The sequence below is a fragment of the Pleurodeles waltl genome, chromosome 5, assembly GCF_031143425.1.
Source record: "Pleurodeles waltl isolate 20211129_DDA chromosome 5, aPleWal1.hap1.20221129, whole genome shotgun sequence".
In the NCBI taxonomy this organism is placed as follows: domain Eukaryota; kingdom Metazoa; phylum Chordata; class Amphibia; order Caudata; family Salamandridae; genus Pleurodeles; species Pleurodeles waltl.
Window position 1 is genome coordinate 474,712,240 of NC_090444.1, and position 25,930 is coordinate 474,738,169.

At 40.7% G+C, this 25,930-nt stretch overlaps 1 protein-coding gene across 4 annotated transcripts in view; it reads right to left on the bottom strand.

The window, feature by feature from the left end:
- The window catches only part of PLEKHG1 (pleckstrin homology and RhoGEF domain containing G1), a 273,088-nt gene that overhangs the window by 145,034 nt on the left and 102,124 nt on the right, over window positions 1-25,930 (bottom strand). For all 4 annotated transcript variants that reach the window (XM_069234291.1, XM_069234292.1, XM_069234293.1 and 1 more), the window contains exon 3: window positions 9,164-9,264. In XM_069234291.1, the coding sequence (XP_069090392.1) occupies window positions 9,164-9,264 (101 nt within the window). The remainder of the gene's footprint in view (window positions 1-9,163; window positions 9,265-25,930) is intronic.

Below are 25,930 nucleotides of genomic sequence, written 5' to 3' on the forward strand. Positions count from 1 at the left end.
ATGCATTGGTTGAAGTACAAATATATGTTTTCATGATGTGGTAAAAATACATTAACTGAAAATGTGCCCGCCTGGACGGTCACCAGGGAAACCTGGATCCTTTCACTGCACCAAATCAAGCAATACTGGTTGATGGACCCTTGGCTTTTTCAGGTCCAAAATAAAGGATAAAGTACAATGTTTAAAATCTAAGCATAACGAAAGGGGAAGAGAGAAAGAAAGGGGACTCAAAGAGAGCAAAAACAAGCATAGGTAAAGCCAAAAGGTGTGGATTTGGGTGCAGACATTTGGACTTTGCTGATGCTTATTTTGTTTGTGAGTGCTTTTTGTGTTAAACGTGACACACGAACGGTCGGTCGGTATCAGGGCTGGAGGAGATGCCAGGCTTTCTTCTAAGTAAAACAAGCATTGCCTAAAAGCCATTTTGTAAACGTAAAAGCAGACACTGCATCAGTAGTCCACGCACTAGTCGAGAGCAGGATGCCCAAACTCAGTCAGGTGCTGTGAGTGACCTACATCAATGGAGGAACAGGGCACACTGAAAGCTCCTGAATGCAAGTATATTTAGTGTACATATTTTTATGAAAAACAAAAGTTCTTGGGTAACGCCAGACCTGAAAAGGAAGAATGTGGTGGTAGAAGAACAGAGAAACCAACTGTGATAACGAGACGAAATAATAAGAAAAAAAATAGTTGGAGAAATCATTTACCAGGAGGATCAGTCCTCGTGCTCTGCCTGGGTGGTCTTACTGATCAAGGCCATAGACTAGGTTTGGGGGAACGTCCTCTCTCCTTGTGACAGTCTTAATTTAGGCCATCCAAAATGACCGGAACAAAAAACAAAAATACTTTTGTGGTCACCTGTGAAACCATCTTTAAAAAATCAAAAGGAGCTTAAGAGAGGACCCTTGAACATCCAGAATGGCCCGCGCTGCTATTTTTTTTTTACCCAACTACAGGAGCTCCAAATATCCACTATGTCCCTGCTGTCCTATCCATACAAGAGTCACCTAAAACAGCGGTTAACACTGAGGGGCGGGGTTTATTCTGAGACTACATACCCTCAGATTAGGGAAATGAGAGCTGTTTTTACTAATGATCATTTGTTCTGACACAAAGACAATTCTTATGAGCTAAAACAGCAGTGATATGAACCCGCAAATCTTGGAAAATAGGAGCATGAGTTTTGCATGTTGTTTTATCCCTTCACAAAGCAAAAGCAAACTTTTTAAACTTCTATAAAAATATACAACTACCACTACAGGAACTATGCCAACACTTAACATAAAACAGGCGCTGCAATAGACGGTCAGATGCAAACTGTAAGCACTTCAAAAAGGGAAGGGTAGAAAAACTTCCTAAATTCTCATGGGCGTCGCTTGGCGGGATGTGGCTCGATTCGCAGGGAGACAAACGTGGACAAATATATTTGGCAGCAATGCTATTTCAAGGGGAGACTTAACAATACAACTTACTGGCCACAGCAATGATAGAGAAGTTACAGTAGTGTTTTAATCCTTTAAAACAGCCAACAATGGTAGAGTACGCAAAGTAGAATTAACAAAACCCTACAGGGCTCTCGACACTGCTTATGGAGCTTCCTTTCTGCGGGTTCAAATGAGAGTCTGACATAACTTTGCGCTTAAAGTGAAGATACCCAAGGAAGTACAGCCTAGATATTGCACCTCGTGTACTCACAAGCAAAATCGACTGGCTAGATCACTCATTGTCAACGGGGTCCGATGCGAGTTCTGACAGATAGGGATTACCTCTTAAGTGGGAACTGCAGCTTTCAATGCTTGAAGTCGACTCCTCCAGGAAGCATTATTGTCTCATATAGATTTCCATGTAAAGAGTTGGGACACTTTATTTCCTTTATTCAAAGGTTCCCATGGTATTGGGGCCCTTGGAACGGTTACGTGGTCATAAGAACCTTATGAGGCAGGAGGTTTCATTTTAGACAAGGTTGATTAGACCCTCATTAGAGAGATGGAGATGTTATGTGGGCAAAATTGGGTTACTAGGACCATGGACAAACTAGAGCGCTAGAGAAACTCGAAAGACAGTAAATGAGAGGAAGTGGCAGGATGGCACATACAATTTGTTATAAGATGGCCAACAAAAAGGGAGGAACCATCCTTCTCTTCCTGGTCACAGGAAAATACAGTATCTTCTTTCTCCCACTGTTGTGCCTCTCCCCAGGATCGGATAGAAGTTTTGATGTTCCTTCGGCTGGTCGAGAGCAGGTCCTAGGAAACAAAGTTTTTACTTTTCTGTTTCCCAGCAGAGCTGTGGATTGGAGGAAAAGAAATTAGCAGAGGGGCACAAGTCTATGGTTTACACCCCTACTTGTTGCCAAAAGATGTATAAAACTATGACCTAAATGCACAATCTCCCAGTCATCGTTAGGAGGCTAGGGATCTGTATCAGTGGGGAGTTAATATAGAGAGTTTTGCTGTGTTGATTCTGAGTCCCGAATCTTACAGACACAAATTTCTTACCTGCTGCTAATTCTACTGGATGCTCCTGGAAGTTCAAGAAGCACCAGCAAGTCCTCCAGTGTGACCTCCAAAGGAAATGACCCTCTTGCCCGCTGCAGCTTAATCCACTGTGCACTTTATGTTCTTTTGCACACTATACCGCACTTTAAGAAATACTTTTATACACCTGACCCTTTTACACAAGCACTTTACACCTTACAAAGAAGGGTTGACCCGCACTGCTGTTCTTAGTTATATTGTTGCAGCTTAAAGATAAGGAAAGAAATATGCGTCTTAACTGTATAAAATGATATTTTTTAAAATCTTATTATCAAATTGCTATTTATTAATTGTATGTATCGTATTTTTATTCTGTGCATTTATGGCCACAAGTAGCTTGCCGAATAAAGTTATTATGATGAAGATGATGACCTCTTGTCTGTTGCACCAACATGTTGCAATTTTAATCAGTCAAGAAAATGTCAAAAGAAGCAGAGATTGTGCAAAGACCAACAACAGATGCAACACTAAAGGAGGATGACTTGAAGCCTGTAATCTTATGCAGAGGTTCTTGTACGTTTATTGTGGTTTTACCAGATGCCTCTTCTTTATGTGGGTGCTTGATCAGGAAGTTTCTTCAATGAGGAGGACTAAAGAACATGCTGAACCTGGGCAGCAATGACCCACTCTAGAGGTCTATTCAAAAACAATTTCACACAGGTTTCTGTATGGATGTCTGGGCAAGGGTTTCATGGTGCGAAATTGGCCACTTCGAATAAAAGTACTTCACAAAACATGAACTACAAATAGCTCGAATCAGGAGATGTGGTGTAGCTACTGGGGTTTTTCTCCCATGGCACGAGCATGCAATCAGTATCTTCAGAAACTTCCTGAATGTGCCATTAATTACTTTCTGAAATCCACAAGACGTGTCAGCCATTTTCTGGTGACATTCAGGAGTATGCGCTGCCATAGGCCCTGAAACTTAAATGATGCATTGAGGGAACCATGTACAACTGCAGGTTTTTAGGAAAAAGAAGGGATAGCCTGAGTAGGAATTCATCCTGCAGTGATCTTAACCACGAACAGGGCCCCCTGTCACAAGAAGGGCCCTCAACAAATGCACAAAGAGCGCCTCATTAGAACAGAATGGACAACATGCATTACATTCACAAAAGTATCTGAAAGAGAACTTATATAGAATATTCTGTGGCTCCTTGCATGGGGAAAGGACCATACAAACTCCTTTACCTCACATGTGTTTAAATTGGTCCTCTGGGGATTCCAGAGATTGAAATATGGACTCTTTAGGGTGGCCCAGGCCCGGTACCCTGTTGGGGTCAGTAGACAGAGCTCGTCCGAAGCCATCATGGAGGAGCTGGGTTACAGCCTTAGTACAGCGAGATAGATGGGGGACTATAGACGGATCAGAAGGCGAGTGTCACTGCGAAGCAGGGTCAACGAGAAGCTTTTGAAAGGAAGCCTGCACCAGAAGCTGAAACGGTGCACTGTGCAACCATTCATTTCTACAACAAGTCACTGGCTGCTGCGGGGACGCCAGCCTTTTACATCAGATTAGCATAACACAGCCGGTAATTAGCATTTTCTGTTTTCATCTGTTTTGACACGATTCTGCAGAGTAAGATGATTTTATGCTGCCTCTGACTCAAAGGCATATTCAAAACACCAAGCTGAAGAAATACAATATTGTGGTGGCAAAATTAATAACTTGAAGATGGCAAATGCTTTCCAGCACCCAAGAACAATTATATCAAAACTCCTCCAAAGAGTTCTTTTGTTGTTTTGATCGAAGATGACATTTGCTTGTTGTCCGTGGAGTGCAATTTGGGGAAGGAATTTAGGGAGTGTGGGGACAGAATTCCTGTAAAACCAACAAACAACCTGGACATACTGATGGCCCCCCCTTGGGGTCACATTGGGGACTTTGTGGTGATGTGGGCTTTCATATGATAATATTTTATGTTGTGATACTTATTTGAATATTGCTTCCACCATCATAAGTTCGCCCCATCAAAGGTAAGACAAATTATTACATACATTGTCGTGAAGATCCTCCTTGAAGAGGCACACAAATCTTAAATTAAATCTTAATTAAAAAAAAAATTGCAACAGATACAACATATAATAATTCAGTTCTGAAACCCAATGCAGAAACTTCCATTGGTGCACTGGAATGGCAGTGACCATTTATCGAGATCCCACCTTCCTTAGTGACCCGGACTTCTCTACTGCAGCACTGTTAGCCAAGCTCTGGGTCAGCCTGCCCATACTTGCAACATAGAAGCAGGAAACGCTGAGGCCTCCAACTCATGGCTACTCCGGGTTACCTTTCCTAACTGACAGTCTTTGTAAAAAGGGCCTCAATGAACAAGATCATTAATGGCCAGAAACCAGTTCCATTATTGACTGAACCAAAGTTGAGATTCAAAATTTATTAACACAAGACATCGTTGTAGCACTTTGTTTCGCCAAAGGAGACTACTTCCTTTGTGAAAAGCTCATTGAAGGCAATGTTATCTCTTGCTGGAATTCCACGGCAACCATTTGGGATTAGCCAATGATGTTAATGTACCAAAATCCAGATCTTGCAAATTCCTCCAGAAGAGAGCAACAAAGAAGCGATGAGTTGAGCAGAGCGTTCCAATAGGACCAACCTGAGGTCCACGGAAGAAAGCATAAAAGGCAACCAAATAGTCCCCATTTAAGACAATTTCTCATTGTGGTAAAAACCATTGTCCAAAAACTAGAAAACTAAAGGGCTGACCACCCACCCAGACAATAAAGGACACTCATTTTCAAACAGATGTGCACATGTAATGCCATTACCCAGAAGGCAATGGCAGCAATGAGCTGCCTCACAGCCCTGTGCCGTTTTCAATAATCAGGAGAAGCAGAATGTCAATGGCACTTCTGCAGATGAGGACTCAAAGACCCTCTATGTACGTATGAATACGTAGAGATTATTTTTAAAAAGTATTACAAGAGCCCGAGGGGCAACTGTAGGCGCCAGGCCTCCTAGGAGGGTCTAGCAGGGATTATCACAGTGCAAATCGTCTAACCTCAGGGTTTGTCAAAGTGTGTAACCAAAACCAAAGTGTCTGCTTTCTACAGAACGCTGAGAGAGTCCATGTAACACAGTACCTTTATACAGGCATTAACACAGTGTAAAGACACAATCCACACTTACTAATAGTTTTGTGACGAACAGTTACAAACAGATGATCATGCCAATAATAAGTTACAATCTTCTCTGTTTCTTGTTCTAAAAAAACCATAACAGAAAAATGAAGAAAAAAATACAAGTGTAATAACAGATGTGTTGTTCAAGTAATTGCATTGAGGCCTTCTACTTAGTTTGTGCCCGTATAATGAGAAGTATTATCCTTTGAGATTTTACTTTGATGGTGGTTATTAGCACCTGCGTCAAAGTATAAAAAGTATACCATATGGAGAGTGATTCGACTCAAAAGCCGTGCAGGATATATCTTTGTATTATATGTTGTGGTGTTATGCAGCTATGTTGGATCAGGGGCATCTAAGCTAGAGGCAGTGGTAAACTCAGAGTGAATGGTGTCCCATTTGGAGGCTATTGGTTATTTTCGGAGTCCAAGGGTGTCTTCCCTTTGTAGTGCTATACTTTCTACCTGAGCCCATGTGAGTAACGATGTACACCAAGCTTCAGCAATGGAGGTTCAGACGATTTCCACAGCCTGGTAATGAGGCGTTTGGCTGATATGAAACCCAAGTCTAAAAGCGAGTGGTGGCTTTATTCTTCTTCAACCTACGGTACAGTCTAAAATGGCATACCTCCCAAGTATGCAGGCCCTGTGGGTCGGTGCATTCAGATAGCGGGGACATAACTCCATGTCAGTAAGCCTGTAAATGTGGACATCTCAACAACATGTGAAGTCTGCCTGCATTTACACAGTGACAGCGAGGGCAGGCAGCATCTGTCCGGTGGAAATATCGGTTGACTTTAGCCAGGGTAAGGTATGCCCTGTGTATGATGTAGAACTGTATCAGTTTAAACGGGCATTGTGGGGGGGGCATTTGTCACTGGGGTAACCAACACCAAAAGCAATTCAATAGCACCCTGTCAACCTTTGCAGGCAAAGCCTCTCCAAAAAGTGATTTTGTTCAATAACCTCCAACCCGGGCCTTTTCCAACTCCAATTTAAATCTTAATTTGAAATGCTTTATTGCACACTCAAGCCATAGCTTTTAGTTTCTAAGCAAATATAACTACCTTTCTTCCATTTTCATAAAGCTTTAACGCAGTGTAATGACAATCCCACCTTAAATGCCTATTGGCTTTAGTATATCGTTTCGCACTAAAAGTCAGGCCCTACTGCCTTTCTCATAACTTTTCAAAATCTGTACTCAAGGTACCCAACATTTGGGTGGAGCCAAAGTCCCTCTGTCAGTAGTGCTTCTTAAAACTATTTTTCTGTTGATCACACGGCGTCTGGCCACACTACCTTATCAAGCCAGAACTAGAGAGTAAGAAAAACACACATAATAGCTAATATTAAACAGGTTTCTGACTGTGCAGCATAGTTCTGTTTATCAGACCTATACCGGAGCTAAATCGACAGCCACATGGTGAAGTCTGGACAGTAATTGCAGGGGATTATCAGGCCTCCACTCTGGACCACAGGGCGGTAATCAAAACCATAATACCATTTCACTATCATTATGACAATGAGAGAGACTAGGGTTTGTACTCGTCTTCAAAATGCATTAATTGTAAGTCTTATTGCTGCAAAAATTGCCTAATTGCCAGACAGGTCAGACCAACAACAGTTTGATGCCTGAAGACAGCAGTGTGGGAGTCAGTCTAACATGTCTTGGAAAACTACTCGGGCAAACTGTCCTAACCACTAAATACCAAAGATCCAACCACCACACACAGCAAGTCAATTATGTCAGATTTGCCAACATACATCTGCTAACTTACTATCAAGGGTAAATGTTTGTCAAGAGGCAAAACTGTGTGTGTGTGTATATATATATATATATATATATATATATATATATATATATATATATATATATATATATATATATATATTCATAACAATCCACAGTTGGGCAGCCGAACAGGAAGCAGTCAGGGAATAGTGGTGCTAAGTTGCTTAGTTTACTGGCAGCAAAAACAAACGAGTGGCCGTTTTAAGACTCGTCTTTCTCATAAGCCAATGCTTTTACACCGAGGTGCCATTTTTTCAACAAAACTAAACGTTAAAAAGTGAAGAACTCGTGAGTCTGCTAGCTTAAACATGGACAGTGCACAAATATACCTACTGCATTGCGGTTGAGCGATGAACTCGGCAAATAGTCTTACTCAATTCTCATATAGTGAGAAAAGTCTTACTCAACTATTGCGTACATGGTGGTGCATCAGTTTCTTTGCCCGTGGCAACAGTTCGTTGCTGGTTGGCAGGTTGATTATTGAGATGATGCAGTGTGTAGTTGAAGTGGGGGTGGGGGAGAGAGGGTCAGGAGGAGAAAGAGTACCTCAGGCAGACAATCATCGGCACTGGCCGAACATGCTTTCTCAAATTCTTCACTCGTTCATCTGTTGGTGGGATCGCACTGTAGCTGTGATCTCTCTGGGATGCAGGCCTTAAGCCCGGGAGATGGTCCTGTAGTTCTGGGCTGATTAAGGAAAGTTCCCAACATGCCAGGTATACTATCTCATTCTTTTTTAGGTCTCAACAAAGGGAGGCCTTTTCCTTGGTTATGTGCAATGTTTTACTCCTCTTAGTAAAAAGATTATCTATCATACCTGTCTCACAATCCAGCTTTTAGGCAATAGCAGTGCTGTTTGAGGACCACACCAACAAGCCACTCAAATTTCAAATTGCACTCAGTCCATTGGGGAGTCAATCAGTGCTAAATGGATCTTACTGTAGTTAGTCAGCTCCATGGAAACAAGCATCCCAAAAAGGGCAGATCTACTCTACTATAAGTGGTGATGGCAGCCATTTAGTAAGTCCACTGGATGTGTGTACCTAACCCATACAGACGTCAAACAATCAAGGGCTGTTGATAGGCAAGACTTCTGCAAGAGCCAGACACTAGATGTGATGGGTGGGTAGGCAGTCGTCGCAATTGTGATGCCTTTGGTCACAATTCATTGTTTAGGTATCTCCTCACAGGACAAATGCTGACCTACTGGAACCTGAGGTTGTCAGTTTCTGGACAAGTATGTCAATTTATACATTTTACTCACTTTACAAAAACCTTAAATAAGTAATGAAAAAAAAGATTCTTCAGATTGCGAATGTTACTTATTGCTGGGACTGAACGTAATCTTAATGCCATTCAATATCTGTTGTTCCCATGCTTATACAGGTACTGCAAATGTGTGAAAAAAAATAAAAATAAAAAAAATCAGGTTTACATGATCTGCAACACTGTCATGGCTAAGTTCATAAACACTATTTTGAAGAATAAAATCAAACCCATGAATCTGATAAACTGATGAACGTTTGAAAAACAGGTTGGGTGCAAATGTTTCAATCAAGTCAAGGTGTGATCATTACTTCGACTTCGATTTCATTTTCATTACCTAACAGGCAGAGTTTCAGGCAAATTCTCGTTTTCAATCTAATCTGGTTACTCGCTTAGAGATAGTCCATCACCAAATATTAGCTTACCTATTGAATCGGTAGATATCTCTGATGTTTCCAAACAGGGCAGCGCGCTCCTCGGTCCCCAGAGGAAGCCGGGATTGGTCGGTGATACACTCCAGGTAATCCTGTGAACGAAACCACAAGAAAGCTTGAAGCTGCTTTTCTGCTCAACTTCTCAAAAGGGATATCTTTAATTGGTGCAAGATGAGTCCATCATATCGGTTGCAAGTTATTATTACAGTAAGCCTTTCAGTAGCTGCGCGGTGAATAAACAGTAATGCCATTATCGGATATCACAATGCTGTCTGTTCACTGAAAGTCCGTAAATAACGAATGGACACAGTATAGGCACAAACCTATTCAAGCTTCACTGGTACTGACAATATAATCGCCCCATTAGTGACAAGTTTATATGACATTATCTTTTTTCCCCATTACAGGCACGTTTGGTTGGTGCCAAAATGTCAACTTCCTAAGCGTGCTGGTGCTGTGCCAACACCTGTATTCACTAGAAATGCCCCAGGAATTGTGTGCGGTGGGGGTTGGGGGGAGGAGGGCGGCAGTGATTTAAAGTAAAAAACAATAGTTTTGAGTCCTCGGCGCGCGGAGGGTGACGTCGCGCGCTCGGAGCAAGGTGTACAGCACGCAACCTAACCACAAACTGCGCTTTCAGCAATGCTGCACCTGGGCCTGGTGGAAGCGAGGTTTTTTTTTGTAATGACTTCAACAATAATGTGCCTGTTTCAACCAGTCAGGATTTTTAGCCGTCCAGTAATTATACATTCCTTCTGAGGAGATGGGCTCCCGTTCAGGTCCTCGGGCGTGCAAGATGTTATATATATCCTGCGCGTGCAATGGTCTGTAACCCGCCTCTGGGCTCAGTTAATTTCTGCTGGCTTCCAGTCACTGGAGTAGGGACTTTATTTTGAGTGCGCATACTGGCAGAGGCCTACTCGAGTTCAACCCCAGCAATAAAGGTTGTCTCCAAAAGCCTGACGAAGCATGACTTCTTCTGAATGTTTAGAAGTTCTTAATCACCGATAACGATTCAAAATGCTCTTCAGTCATGGAGGGCTGGGCAATGGAGTGAGCCAAAATCATGGCACCCCGCTGAAATATTAGCTTAAGGACAGTTCTTTAAAAGGAAATAGAGAAGTGTTGGTACACTCTATTGAGTGTACCTATTTGCTGCTTACAAGTGGCGGTACTTTCCCATTAAATGTATTACAAGAGAGCTGAAAAGTGCAGGTACTCTCCCTTTCAAATGAACAAAGAATGAAGGTACTCAGTACCGGACAGAACCCGCTCATTTAAAGCATTGATTATGGGCTCTAAAGCGTCACCTAGATTGTCTCACAAATACTATGGGGCAGGGAACTGCGAGGGGTCCCTCTGTAAGCCTTCAGCCTCGTTTCTCTAAAGGGTCATGGAACAACTTGGGGACTTACAATACCCGTACAGTTTATGGCAGGGTGTACTTTATCCCATATACTATGATAAAATTTCACTAGATTACCGTGATAAACTGACTGGGCATTTTAGGGAAGATGGTGAAAGAAGTGTGGCGACTGTGCAGTTGATACATTTATATAGCGCTTCATACTCCGGCGAGGCGCTGAAGAGGATAATGCAGAAACACAAATCCCCAGAACCTGCTCAGTTATAAAATGGCAAACTGAGTGGAGCACCTAAGGCCATGTTTTAACTCGTATTGCCCCAGAGAAAGCGAATATCACTTAACACAAACAAGAGGAGCTTGCAATCCCTGGAAGTTTTTAATATGCAGCACAGACTCCTCACAATTGAATCTAAAAAAACAAGCCCCCAGGATTGGGGGTCTAAAGCAGCGTTCCAGTAACTGAACAGCTGCTTGTTCAAGAAGACTGTCGTCACCTTTTAATAAAGCGGGTATCTTGTTTCCAAGGCACGTTCTGTCCGAGATGAGGTAATACTATGGAGACGTGGAAATGGCTGCATGTTTATGCAGAATCCTTAACCGTGGCATGCCTACAATACTGACATACTTAAACATTTATATTCAGTCATTCAACAATGATGCCGGGGCGGGACCTTCAGGTAGTAGTCAACGTGGTGATAGAGGTGCCACGCTATCCTGGTCAGTAACTTCATGAGACCTCTCCACAGACTGCTGGGCAAAGTTAGTACTGTGAAATAGCATTGGTTTGAGCTGCTACCTCAATTAGCGCTCTAAGGATACAGAAGAGGGACTAAAAGCAGATCTTAGGGCTTGTCAGCATACCACACACATACAAATGGGGGGGGGGTTCTAAAATGCACTAATCATCACTGACTGTTCTATAAAAAGGGTTAGTCTTCCCTGATATTTTACTGAAATATTAAAAACAGAAGAAAATTCAACATTTATATGAATGCTTGGAAAATGGCATGAGTCAGGGGTTGCAAACTTTTTTGTTTTGGTACATTACAATGGAGTGAATAGCCACGAGAATCGTTCAAAAATCGAAACGTTGGAGAATAAATTGTAGCCTCTGCCAGTGTTCAAATACTTATTGCCATTGTCAGTTTCACAAAGCAGGTCAACACTTGCATCTAATGATGAATCTCAAAATTTTGGAAGGATTCTTGGATAAAGGCCAGATTAGTCCTTTATAATTGTCTAGACGAAAATAGCAGGTCCCTAATTTTGATTCTAAATACAAGCAAAATACAAACGTCCTCTGAAGATGTTTATAGTTTCTTAAATTTCAAGCGTGTCTTGTACAAACTGGACCTAAAACTATAATCCCCAGGTTTTTTTGAGGCATATTCTCTTTGATACGTAAAGGATAGAAAGCATCTTCCATCTATAAACTCATTCACAATTGTCGTGTTTGCTTCATGAATAAAATAACAATAAAAATAACTGGGATGAAGATCTTACAGGGTCCCTTTATAAAGAACTGAAAGCACTGGTTCAAATTTTTTAAACTTTATTCTACAAACCCAAGCTTTCCACCCTATGAGCAAAAAACAAACAGTCTTATTTTCATTGGATAAACACAATTGTTTAAAATTGAAATTGTGTAAAAAAACAAATTCTGGCATTGCAAAAGTACTAACAGCATTCCCCTGCAAATTATTTTCGAATGTCCTAAAGTGAAACCGTCCCAGAACAGAATCTCAGAAGAGCAGTGCAAAATACTAATAGCGCGCCCGGTCCTTAATAAGTAGACTTACAAGGGGACGCATATAGGTTGATGAACCTTTTGATTTGTATGGATTATTCGAGCTATGTAGTAACCAATGTCCATCAATAGATTAATAATCATTAAGCAAATCATTAATCAACAGTTATTGGTGTCAATCATTCATGAATAACCCCAACGCAATATACATTTAAGCAATTTTATTTCCCTATTAGTTACAATACTAATTCATGAGATTAATTCAAACTTTATGCAATCAACTCAAGATTAATTCTTTAGTGACCACCAATAACATAATCTAATCAGAACTTGAGAAAACAGGCATTCTAATGCTTCAGCATACACCAGCATATGAATCAAAGGTGAATACGTCAGCATGGGTAGCGGAGTTCAGCAAATCAGTCCGTCAATCATTTGTCATTGTATATGTTAACGTCTCTAGAATAGGAACTTCATCTAACCCAGATTAGCATTAGCATGTGGGACTTCATGCGAAAATAGTTTAGAACATCAATTTGGGAAAACATCTAGCTAAGAGAAAAAAACAATTAGACAACGCAGTTGGTACCTAGAAATAAAAGGCACAAAAGGTAATTCAGTCACATTGTCATAGCTACCTATCCACAGTATGGATCAGCAACTAAGTCAGTCTTCGTCTTCAGGTCATAAATCGATCAGCATTGCATCAGGCTCTCCTCCGTCATCTGCCCCTAACATCTCCCTCATCCATCTACATCTGAAGTTTTCTCCCTTTGTCATGACATCATATCAAAGTCACCCAGACTCTCCCCCAATTCCAAATGGGCCAGGTAATCACCAGGTATGACTATCCAATAATCTTAATTTTCCAACTCTATGAAGTCTAATACTGTACGGTTCTCAGGATGTCGATTGGTTCACTGTACGATGTCTTCATCATCCGGCTCGTCAGGTATCAAAAATGTTGCATTTTCTTCTCCAGTCAGTGTCTCCGTTGTTCGAGTCCTGGGAAAGTACATCCAGTATCCTTTAAACCGGTTTAGATACAAGCTTTTATTCCGTCATCTCCTTTCGTCGGTTCTCACATAAGATTTTAGCTGAGCAGTTTTTATTAAACAATGAGCGGATCATAGTCAGTCCAGCACATTAGCCTTTTCTACATTGCGCGTTAATATTCAGGTTCTGCACAAGGCCTGGCAAAACCAGGCCACAACTTCGGCTAAGTTAGCTCTACAATATCATGCAAAACATACGTTATATATATATCAATATGACATATTACTTCATTGTTATTATGCATTTTCAACATTTCACATATTTTAGTCACTTTTTAATATAATTTGTGAGTGGTTGGAGCCACTCTTCGAGGTCACATTTTCAAACATACACATTATTTTTCTTCGTTATACACTCAAACTACTTAAACATTTACTAATCATTTCTGATTAATATATCTGCATTATCACTAATAACCACCAGAAACATGCAACATGCCTGGACTTACTGAGACATCAGATTTGCCTCATCAGCCAATTGAAAAATAAACTAATATTAGATTTGCTGTTATATGTAGCTTCAAAAATGGTTTGCTGGTAATAAAAAAAAGGTAGAGAATCTTTCACATCATACCTGGTGATTTGCGCAGAGGTGTGAGGTAACTGATATTAGTAACTTATTTCAGTAATCTCAATTGAATCCAACTATGAGCCAAAGGGGCTCTTTACCACACCTCCATAAATCATAAATCAAGAAATAGTGGAATATCACGGAAACATCCCTGGGAATCTTAATAATCTAGACAATGTTACTATTTTGGCTCTTGTAAATATTGATACACAAGTTTAGTTTGTTAACAGATTTAAGCTGATAATACAATCTCCAACATCCGAGTTGACTTTTTGTTTTATTTAATTGTTAGTGTGAACTTCACCTAACTGGATTTTAGAGCACACCAGAGAAGAGCCAATCACACATAGGATATTGAGTCACTTTCCCTACCCGATATCTCGCTGTCCTCTGTCTTGTCACCCAATATAACCTTCCATTCTGCTGCTCGCTTCAAGGCAACTCATTTTTCTAAACTGTCGCCTCTCTGCTCTGACCACCCATCCACCTGAGATGTATGACCTGCTTACTTTGAGATGTTCATCAAAGCGCTTTAAATTGGCTAAATTGATAAGACTTTGAAATTGTTGCAGTGAAACATTGTGTAAGCCCTAGAATGTACAAGCAAGCAGATATTAGTGGGATATTACAGGATTGCTGACTTCCTCGCTCTCAGTAGAAATATCTTCTTAATCAACATGTCTAGACTAAGGTGTTAGGGACAGTTTTTCCTATAACAATGTAGTGCAGTTGTAATCGGATCTGTCATCATCATTTATTCAAATTGTTTCTCTACAATCATACTTGATATCAACATTTCCGAGCAAAAACAGTCCTAACAATTGCTTCTTCTCCTGTAAATTGTTTGTTATTAATAAACAAATGTTGAAATGAAAAACAAAGCTTCTCAACATTCTTCATATTTTTAGCAGGGAACTGACATCACAAATACGAGCGACTAAAGCATCACTTCAGTGCAAGAATCCCAAGGCTTGACAAAAATAGATAATGTAATGCCAGCCTTTTCCAGAGAGCACATGGGTCAATATAATTGTTATCATTAAACCACTTTATTCCAAATGTAATATAAGGTTGTCTTTCATAACTAAATATCATATTTATGTTAGCCGATTTTAATAAAAATACAAAAGATTCACTATTATTGGCAGATGGTTTTAACTGCCTGCTAAGCATAACAAATCTACATCAAGTATGGATTCATTTGATTAAAAAAGGAAATCCCCGAGTAAAAACATTTGTAGTTTCTACTGCTGTGAAAGGAGAGAAGCACAATTTGAAGGTCGCCAATCTGCAGCGCTATGCAGACGGAGCCTACAATGTAAATTTGAAAATGCTAAAATCCTTAACCTTCTTCACTAGAAAATATTTCTACCAAGTGACAGTTTTATTTCCCTGAATGAAAGCCAAGAGGTACACTGTGCTTAGTCACATAATAGTGGTGCAGGGAAGGAGTGAGTTTTTTATATTGGCATAAAACTTCTTGGTAGATGAAGACATGGTCTTTTTTACATGGGCTTCCCCAGATTCTTTTGCCTTTTGTTGCTGAATCTGTTTTTCTTAGCATTAGGACTTTTTGACCTTTTCCCTGCTAACCAGTGGTAAACTGCATGTGGTTCCTTCCAAAAGCAAGGTACAATTGGCATCTACCTGACTGGTACATTTAATTTACTCGTAAGTCCATAATATATGTAACTACATGCATCCAGGGCCTGCACATTAAATGCTACTAGTGGGACTACAGCCTTCAATGTGCCTGCCACCCACTGAAGTAGCCTTTTTAAAACATGTCTCATGCCTGCCACTGCAGTCTATAGTGCTGCTTTAAACTTTTTTCAGGCCTAAACCTTCCTTTTTAATACTGAAAAGTCATCCCTAGGTTAGGCTTTAAGGGCTCATAGGGCAAGGTGCATTGCATCTAGAACACAGGACATGCATTTTAAGGTTTATCTGTACTGATAGTGGAAAACTACTAAAGTTGTTTTTCCACTGGTGAAAGATCTCTCTCCCCTATTGACTAACACTGGCTACCTCATTACATTTAATAAGGGATAACTTTGGATTGGGAGCAGATAGACATATGCTGTGTACACTCAAATAAATTGTAATTTAAAATCCTCTTTCATGGAAAAGTCAGATTTTCAGTCACAGTTCTGAAAATGCCACTTTTAGTAAGTTGGCATTTTCTTGTCTCACCCATTTGTGCCTTCTGCCAGTGCACTGCGTCGCCTGACTGTGAATGGCTCTACTGTTGGGGTTTGTGTATTGCTTCCAAACAGTAACACAAAAGGGGTTTAGATGTGGACCAGATGGGCCACCCTGGCAGTATGGCTGAGGGAAGAGCTGTACCCATCCCCACTCACGCTTCTGTTAATTTTGTGCCCAAACAAGTAATTTGACAAGAGGCTTGCCTTTTGTCATCCAGACCACCCCAGACAGTTTGGAGCCTTCACAGGGGAATAACTTTCCAGAACCAGATGTGAGGGGTATGATAGCGTTCCCCCACACAAAGGCTTGCATCAAGTATAAATACTGGTCCTTAAGAGTCACTCCTCAGAACACTCCCCAACTTGGAATTTACAGAAGAATGACTGCCCTGCTCCCAGAGGGCTACCCTGCTGCTTGAAGGACTGCCTTGCTATCTGAGAAGGAAGACTGGAAATGCTTGCCTTCATCACAGGCTAACCAGAGTGGTGCGAAGGGTCAGTTGACTGACTTGTGTGAGCTACAGGGACACAACAAGCTTCAGAGGCAGCCTTGCTGGAGTGAGTCTCTGATTCCCAAGCGACACCTCCCTAGGCCGTGGACCCTTGGCTGGCATTAGAGTGCACTCCTCAAAAGGTGAAAATCCTTAAGTTTGGGCTCCTCAGGACCGCAAACACGCCTGTTTGTGCCAAGACTCAGGAAGGTTTGGTGAACCTGCTGTTTGCCTTGACAAACAACACTAGTGGTGAATGGCAGTGCAAGACCTGCACTTTACTCTATAGCAAAAACACCCCTCAACAATTGTCAATGCGAAGCTACAGCAATCACCATCTGGGGAGCTTGACTGTCTCTTTGCTCTACAGCAACTACGTCCACGATGCTAGACTTGCTCTTCGGGCTACAGTGATGACTGTCTGCGACCCCCGATCTACTCTTTGTGCTACAGTGAAAACTGTGCACAATGCTCAGCCTCCTCCTCTGCAAACAGAACTCTCTGTGGTGGATTTTGAAGGTAACCTTTCAGCAGAACTAACCTGATCCCTGCATCTGACCAACGCTTCATCATGGTCGACCTACACTTGTGACTTTTCCCATTGGTCTAGTGGTCAATCTGATGACCACTAGTGGCTCTTTGTACTTTTAGGTGTTATTTTCACTAGAAACTTTAACATGTAATATCTCTGATGCTATCAATTGGATTTGTGTCATTCTGGATTCATTTGATTTATTATATTTACTCTATTTTTCTAAATTGGTTTGGGATTTTTCTTGTGTTGTGTTTTCACATTATTACTTTCTACGTAATGCATAAAGACATTACACATTGCCCATAAATTATGCCCGACTGCTTTTGTGCCAAGATAGCAGAGGGTTAAGCACAGGTTAATTTAGTGACTTTTGTGGTTCCCCCAAGAACTGTGGTTATTTCCTGAGTGGGGCTTCCACCCCTCTCAACCAATAACCCAATTTCTTGCAGTAGATAATTCTCAGCCATCTGCCAGTTTGCAGCATTCTGATATTGCACAACAAATGTGAAACTAGTTTATAATTACTTATTATTTCATGACCAAGGCTGGGGGCGGGGGACTTCCTATCCTGATTTACCACCGAAGATAACTTCAACTGGGGGTTTAGCTCCGCTTCTGTTAAATTCTTCTGGCACTCATAGACTGCATAAAATAAACATGTGTATTTTATAATGTATAATTTAAATATCCTAAAAACAGTTGCACCAGAGTAATTCAATAATACCAAAACTTGTGTTTTTTTAATTTCTCAAGAAGTCTGATCCAAGAGGCTAACTTATGTTTGTATTTATTGATCTGATCTCCAGTTTCGGTAAATTCAGAGAAATTATAGACTGTACCTGCCAAAATGGACAAGGAGGCACACCTCAGAAATATATCACAAACTGTTCATGTATGCTATAGGTAAATATGGTGGGGAAGGGGAGGCCCGATATAGTTTTAGGTTTGCTCGAAGTGTGAAAGAAGAATCTGTTTTAAGATGGTGTCTTCTTAACTTTCGGTACTTTGAGCTCCAGATAAATTGCTTCAAGACAGATATGATTCATTAGAAATAGGTAGCAAATTTTTACCTTTGTGGCTTTATGTGGACGATGCGTTTCTGATGTCTAGTACTTTTAATAGTTTACAGAGATTGGTAAATTTATATGATTTCAGATTAAATCTCTAGACCTTTTTCCCAACACTAATTCAAAAACAATAAATAATTGTGTATCTTTGCCTAAAAACTCAAAAGATGAGCTATATTTATCTTAAAACGTCATAATTCGATCAAGTTAAATATTTTCCATATTTTGGGGTCCAGTACGACCATAAATTAAACTGGTCACCTCTTCTGATCAAGGCAGATGTGTATGTCCCAATTTCATGTCTCACTATCGAGATATGCACAAATATAGGTTTCAATTCTGTGATTTTATGTCGAGAGTATATAAGCAAACATTTCTTCAATAGAATTTTAGGTCTCTGGTACATGGGGGTATGAAAGTTCAGGCTCCTCTCAACCAACGGAGACTTGTCTGAAAGCTTTCAGGTCTTTTGTTCTACAGTTCCAACTTCAATCAGCAGTGCTCACTGTAGATGGTTATGAACAGCATTTATCGAGCTAAGCTGCTTTGGGGACAAACAAATATTACGCAAGGCACCTTTGACTTGTCTCAGAGTGGCGCTTATTCATTCCATGGACTCCATGAAGCACGAGCACTGTGGTATGAGACTTTCTTTTGGATTAACATGCAATTGTATTCTATATATAGTCTAAGGAGCTCTGGCTCAGCCTCTCTCAACCACTGGCTTCTTTAGCTCACTAACCACATGCCGAAGCCCTGAGATACTGTCAATCACATCTTGGCTCAGCCAAAAAGAGCATTTAGCCTCATCTTCTTTATAAAGAGTGCCTGGGTCTATGCATCCACTGCCACTGGAATGCACGAGGGACATTTTACATCTAAAGTGTACACTGTGTCATCACACATTTAATTCTTTCTAGCATCCATGCACTTTACACACAAAGCAATCTTTTTTATTTAGGTCTATGTTAGCCAAGACCTTTTGGTTTTACTCAAATAATATGTATGTAATAATATGTATAATATACTTACTTAAAGCGGCGTTCAGTCACTTCTCTTAACCCATTGGTCTGTTGTTGTGCCATTCCCATTTTACTTCTGCCAACTATAGCATACAGTGTAGGGCAGTGGGTCAGCCTACTTAAGCCTCTATTTAACGTCACTTTGAGTGACAGTGTTTTTCTCTTTCACGAGGTGCACATCCGCACACAAACAGTCCTTTTAGTCTCAGTGTTTGATGTGACAGCAGGGCGCATTTGATGTGAACACAGGGTACATTCCAGCTTTATAAGTTCCTGTCTCCTTCTAAAGCTGTTCTAATTATTTCTGAAGTGGACAGCAGACCATAATATGTTACTAGACTCTGTTTCAACAATGTTTTTTTGATAAACTTTGTCCAGGAAGAAAAACAAATGTTGAAGTATTTATTTTGCGCTTTAGTATCCAATATTTTATACAATGACCCCTTTTTCCTTCCTTCTTTCTTTCCTTTGTTTTTTTCTTATTTCTTGCCTTCTTTTCCCTAATTTTTTTGCCTTCTTTTGTTCTATTGCTACCTCTGTTTTACCTTCTTTCATTCTTCCTCTTTCTATTTTGTCTTCTTTCCTTCCACATTTGTTCTTGTTTTGTCTGCTTTCCATTTTTCCTTGTCTTTCCTTCTCTTTTTTTGCCTTAATCCCTTGTTCTGTCCTTCTTTGCACATATATTTCTTGTCTTCTTCACATTTTCCCCTTTCTTCCTTGCATTATTTACATTTTACCTTTTCTTTCTTTTTTGCCTTTTCTTCTTACATTTTCTTTTTGCCTTATTTCTTTTTTACCTTCTTCATTCTGTGCTTTCTTTCATTTGTTCTTTGTTTTTGTCTTGCATTTCCCTCTTTTTCTGTTTCACTTTCTTCCATTCTTCACTTCTTGAATTTTCCTTTTTTCGTTTTTACCTTCTTTTTCTTTTTTCCTTCTGTATCCCTTTCTTTAATTCTTGCTTTCCTCCCTTATCTTTTGCCTTCTTTTTCTATCCTTTTTCTTGCCCTCTTTCAATCTCTCTTTTTTGCCTTTTCTTTCTTTCTTCCTTCCTTTTTGCCTTCTTTCTTTTTTCCATACTCCCTTCCTTTTATGTCTACCTTCCTTCCCTTTCCCTGTATTCCTTCCCTTCATTTTTGCCTTTTTTCCCTCAAAGGTGAGGCTAGCAACTAATGTCAGACCACTGTTTTTTTTGGCCTGTGTTAGCAAAGACCTTTTTGTTTTACTATTTTACTAAAAGTATGCATCACATAATTAGTAATAGGGGTTTTCAGCCAGACTTCAGCCACTAGTTTATCTTTCACATTTTTCTTCTATCCACTCCAGCATGCATCAAGGGGCAATGTTACCCCACTTCAGCCATTAATTGACTTCACTATGAGTTACATCATGCTGCCCCTTCATAAGAAGCACATCCACACACAAGGTAGCTCCTTTCGGTGCAGGGTGTACCATGGTTGTGTATTTTTTTGAGACCGGAAAACTTTGGCTTTTAGCCATTGAATTTTTTAGGTTTAATATGGCCCAAGCAGGTTCCTGAACAATAACGTTCTGTAAAGCCCAAGGGAAAATAAGAATTGCCGAAAGGCTTGTGGGCCAACACTAGACCCGTGGCCAATACTTCTATTGAATTCTTTTAAATTGCAGCAAGTATTTATTACTTTTATCACTGCCATAGTACGAGCCTCAAACCTATTTCCTTTGAAGATGGCTGTTGCCACTCTACAAGCATCTGATGCACTTTAGTGTTTGTGCTTTCTATGTGTAATATAGGGTGCAATATATTAAACTCAATTTAGTAACACCTGAAAATGTAGGCCTCCACTATTTTCACTTTTCTTCTATTTCCACTCGTGGTCAAAGAATTAAGTTCTTAGTTAACGCTATAAACAAATGGATTAAATTATGTAGGATAATATCATAAACCTGTAACGTCGTGGACCTATGCATGAATTTTAAAGTTGTGTACTAGATTACCTTTTTTCTACTATTCTGTGCTGTTTTATATGAATTCATCATAATTAACAATTGTACAGACATTTTGTAGTCCAACTAAATCTACAAAACAATTTAGACGTGAACCATCCTTACCCCTCAGTGCAATATTTAGAAAACGTATAGGGTTCAAGGGAAATCGCACAGCCCATGCACCGATGACCACAGACCAACTTTGCAAACTCAGTTTGGAGCTTTAGAATGTGAAATGAAAGCAGAGCGGAGCAACTGTAACGTGGCAGGGTAACAACGGCCCCGACTGCCTGACAACCGGCCATTTTAGACACTGGGCACAAGCCTAGCCAAGCCCCGGCCTATTCATATGAGCTGCTGCTGTCATCACCCACATTCGCTCCCCTCTTGTACCCTCCCCTCCAGTGTCAGACATGGATGATCTTTTCGTAACCTATGCCCTACTTACAGCTTTTGTCTACTCTCCTTCCCTCGCAGCGCTCAACTTTTCCCCTCCCTCCCTCCACCTATCCCGCACACAACTCCCCTTTTAGGACCAGGCCTGGAAGCCTGGAGGGTCCGACCAGACAAAGAGTTCTTGTTCTGCAAGAGCCGGCTGTAAATCTACGCAGTGGGTTCATGTCAGAGCACTGCTGCTGCTGGTTACCGATTGTCAATATTTTTTATGGTTGGTGGGTCTTTTCTTGAGTACTTCTATCTAACAAATATACAGGGCCATCGGCTTCTTGCGAGCATCACGGTACCCATTTCTTAACTCTGTGGCCCATCCAATATTCTGCATCGACGTTTCCTGCTGACACTTTTTTTTTTTTTTTAACACAAAAAAGCCAGGCCAACTAACCCCTTAAGTTATCAACAACTTTCTTTAATTTTCTCGAAATCTCTGTAAAAAGCAGTAAAAGCGATTGTCAAGGCGATCTGCCACAAATTAAAAGTACCCGTAGAACTCTTTCTATTGAAGCTTAGCTACACCGCCTCATTCAGAAATAAATAAAAAGTTGTTGGGGGGGGGGGGGGTGGAATACCTTTTTTCCTTAGGAGCTAGATGCCAGAGCTGCAGAACGCCAGGATTGGCAAACAGAAAGTGTCAGACTATAATTGCACTTTTTGCCTCATCCACTGCACCATTCAAAGAATTCCTTTATCAAACTGGGTAGTGCCCACCTCTGAAGGCAGGTTGTCCAAAGCCCTGAAATTCCAAGAGATACACCAAAGAGAGGCACCATCTGGCAATAATAAACCTCAATCAAGTTCATTCACAATAATCTGATTTGCTGTTCAAAAATACTCCTTTTGCATTAATTCATATTAACTTGAACTTTATTCAATCATTCAATTAATGATTAATGAACATAAATACAACCACTGTGTTTCGCTCTGCAAATAATAAAGCTTCTTCAGGGCTAGTGTTAAATGCCCTCATACCAATTATGCCAAAGAGTCTTAATTCAAAATGTAAAGTGCATATGTATTTGCACCTGTAGTCAAAATCCCATTCACGTATTGTAAGGTGTTTTCCATATTACATTCCTAACTAGGACCCTTGGATATCTGTGGACCAGAGCTGCTTGCCTGAAATTGATGTATACCCCTGGATGTGACATAATCAAGGTGATAGCACGGTGCCTCTCTCGGGTGTATCCTTTGCCAAACTCCAAACTACTTAGTCTTAATTCCACCTAATGCCTCTTCAAAAACCCTATAGTACATATTTCTTCATTTAACTTTAGCAGCTTCCTGTTCATCCCTGCTTTCACCTGTTGTGCTGTCTTTTAGCTCGCACTCATTTATCTCATTCTCTCTGTTGCTCTGGGGCAAAGTCTGCTGATGAAAAATAAGCCCAGCCGCCCATCACCTGCAAACCTCTGGCACAAGTTAGGTACTGCAAATCCCTCTATAAAGACAACAACCTTCTCCTACTCCCTCCAACTCTCAAACATTCTCCCCAAAGTCACTTACCATGGGCTATGGGAGGGGGAGTGGAGGGCACTAAGTGTGCATGGGTTTGGCTGGAGAAATTGCACAGACCCCAGGGCAGTGTCTGAGTGGCAGTCCAAGCCACTCAGAGCAATTATGACACTGCTCTCATGCTAGGTTTAGCAAGAGAGCAGCGCCAGGATTGCTGGGGAGCCTGTGCTGGTGTCCCAGTGAATGCTGCTACACCAGAAGAGCAGCGGGGCGAGACGGCAAGAGACGGTGGGAAGGGTGTTTTTAAAAACATTTTTTTTATTATTATTATTATTTGTTCCCCCATCCCCCCCCTTGACATTTGCAGCGGCCACCACTGTTTAAACCCATAGAAGGTGTCTCTTTTCCTGGGAGAGGTAGAGCCATCGTCATATTTTGTGTAAGACAAACATTTATTTGTTCTAAGATGGGTCTGGTGATGTTTGTGATCCCGCCTAGCACAATGCTCCAATTGCAGCTGTTGTTAGAGATCGGATATCTGAATTAGGAGTATGCTGTGCTGCATTGGGTGGCAAGTTTGTGTGTGTATAACTAAGTGGATGAAATATACGCAGGACCAGTGGAATTATGCACTTTTTGTCCACATAGGCTATCCACGCCAAATTTGCATATTTGTTTCCAACATCCTTGTGATTCTAAAGGTACCCAGAGTTTGTGGGTTCCCCTGGAGGAGACCAACAAATTATCTAAAATACAGCTAAAATTGTGTTTTTTTCAGAAAAATTGAAAAAAATGGCTGCAGAAGAAAGAATGTGTTTTTCCCCCTGAAAATAGCATCAACAAAGGGTTTGTGGTGCTAAAATCATCATCTTCTCAGCTTTCAGGAACAGGCAGACTTGAATCAGAAAATTGAGATGGACTAATATTGATCAATTTGATGTTCGAGGAAAGATCCTGGATAAAGCATTGCCGTCAAGCTAATCTGTATGTCATTCCACATAAACTTGTAATAGGTGTTATTTCACCTGATAAATAACGTACCGCAAGGTTTTGCTATTTATAAGGGATGATGAATAATGCTTTCAATTAGACCCCTTATACAATGTTCCAAAGCTAGCACGGATCTGCACACTAGATGCTTCCAGCCTTTATCAGGTCATGAAAACAATTCATAAAATCATTATTTTTAAACACTGAAACTCAAATTTCAGACGGATATGAATTAAATGAATCAGAACTCTAATACTAATCTTTTGGAATGTAATTCCTTGCTTTTAGCATTATGGGAGGGGGATCCCTTTTAGGGCAGCTGTCAAGTCTGTAACTGAACAGGGGGAGGTTCTCCTAATAAAATGATATCCTCACAACGTTATTCTTTTTGTATATATGTGTAGTCCATGGTCTCTCCAGCAGCCACCCTTTACCCTGCTTGTTTCTGTGGTGTAAAAGTGTACAGAGCAATGTTCTCTTAAAGGTATACAGAGCAAAGTGCGCCCTTCTGTCTATTTGCTGTACTGAAACCACGCATGCGCAGCTGGTGAGCATCTTCCTAATAAGGGGCTATTCTCTCGAGTCCTCCCCCCTGCAGACAAATAAGGTCATGTTCCCCTTGCAAGAGTTTTGTAGTATTTCAAGGGCTTAGACTCACTCACAGGGCAGATACTGGCATAAAGATGAAAAAGCAGTGGTGCCAAGTCACATGCCCATCGGCATTCTACCTTTCTGGAAGAATCTGTGTAGTTTTTTCCCCAGTCAATACATTAGTGGCAAGTACGGGTAAAGGAAAAGTATAATACAGAAAGAAACATGCTACATTACCACCCCCAAAATTTCCCCTCCTTTCTGCAGGCACAACCACTGCTTCAAACTCTAAAGAAGAACAATGTGGATAAACAAGGGCATTGGATAGAATTTTGCATATAGCTCAGCCAATGAGGAGAGCAGAGAGGTCTTTATGATCTGCTAGCTAGTGTATGATTGGCACAAGGTGTTAGGGCCAGGGGTCTCGTTTGATTGGTAGTATGGTGATAATCTGTTCGTACATCACAGCATGGCAGATTTTATTTAGCAGCGACAGGGTTGCGCCTCCTTTTTCAAAAGCGCCTCAGTCATTATTTGTGTGGTCATTTGTACCAACATCTTTACACTGAGCATGTAATCGTGGCTTGGCAGTTCTCCCCAGTACATTCTCTGAGTCACTTAAGCGATTTTGTTGCCACACATTTTCCGTTTCTATCATTTATGTCAAATTTTAGCTTTGAAAGTAATTGCTGGGTAGTAATCCCTTTCTGAAAATAAAAGCAAAAATCATTCTTTTCGAAGTCTACCCTGTCCCTTATGGCTCCTCCCTTTACATCCTTGTTCACCACTCGATGCCGAAGCCGGTAATAATATGTTATCACTTCCAGTTCTGACAAAATGTTTTAACAAAATGTAAAGGATTTGATACAATTTGTCAGATTTGAATCCTAGATTTACACACATCTGCTATTTCCTCACCTGGAAGGCAGCCCTTGCATGTCTCTCTGGAGTAAGCTCAGCCTTGTGAAATATGGGGTTTGGTGGAGAAAGCAAAGGGAGTGGAGGGCCCCCTGTAAATAGTCAGGGTGTAGTGCTGCTTATCAAGTTCCTATACAAATCCAAGTTTTGAGCGTTCTGTAACTTATTTCGGAGGAACAACTACCAGTCCCATCATTTTTTCTAAGACCGATCCTGTTTCTAGTTAAGCAAGTACAGGTATGTGCTGCTGGGAAATATTTATCTAGGTATGAGCAGTTGAGACCTTACTACTTTGGTTTTCCTCCCTGCTAGATCACCACTGCACTTT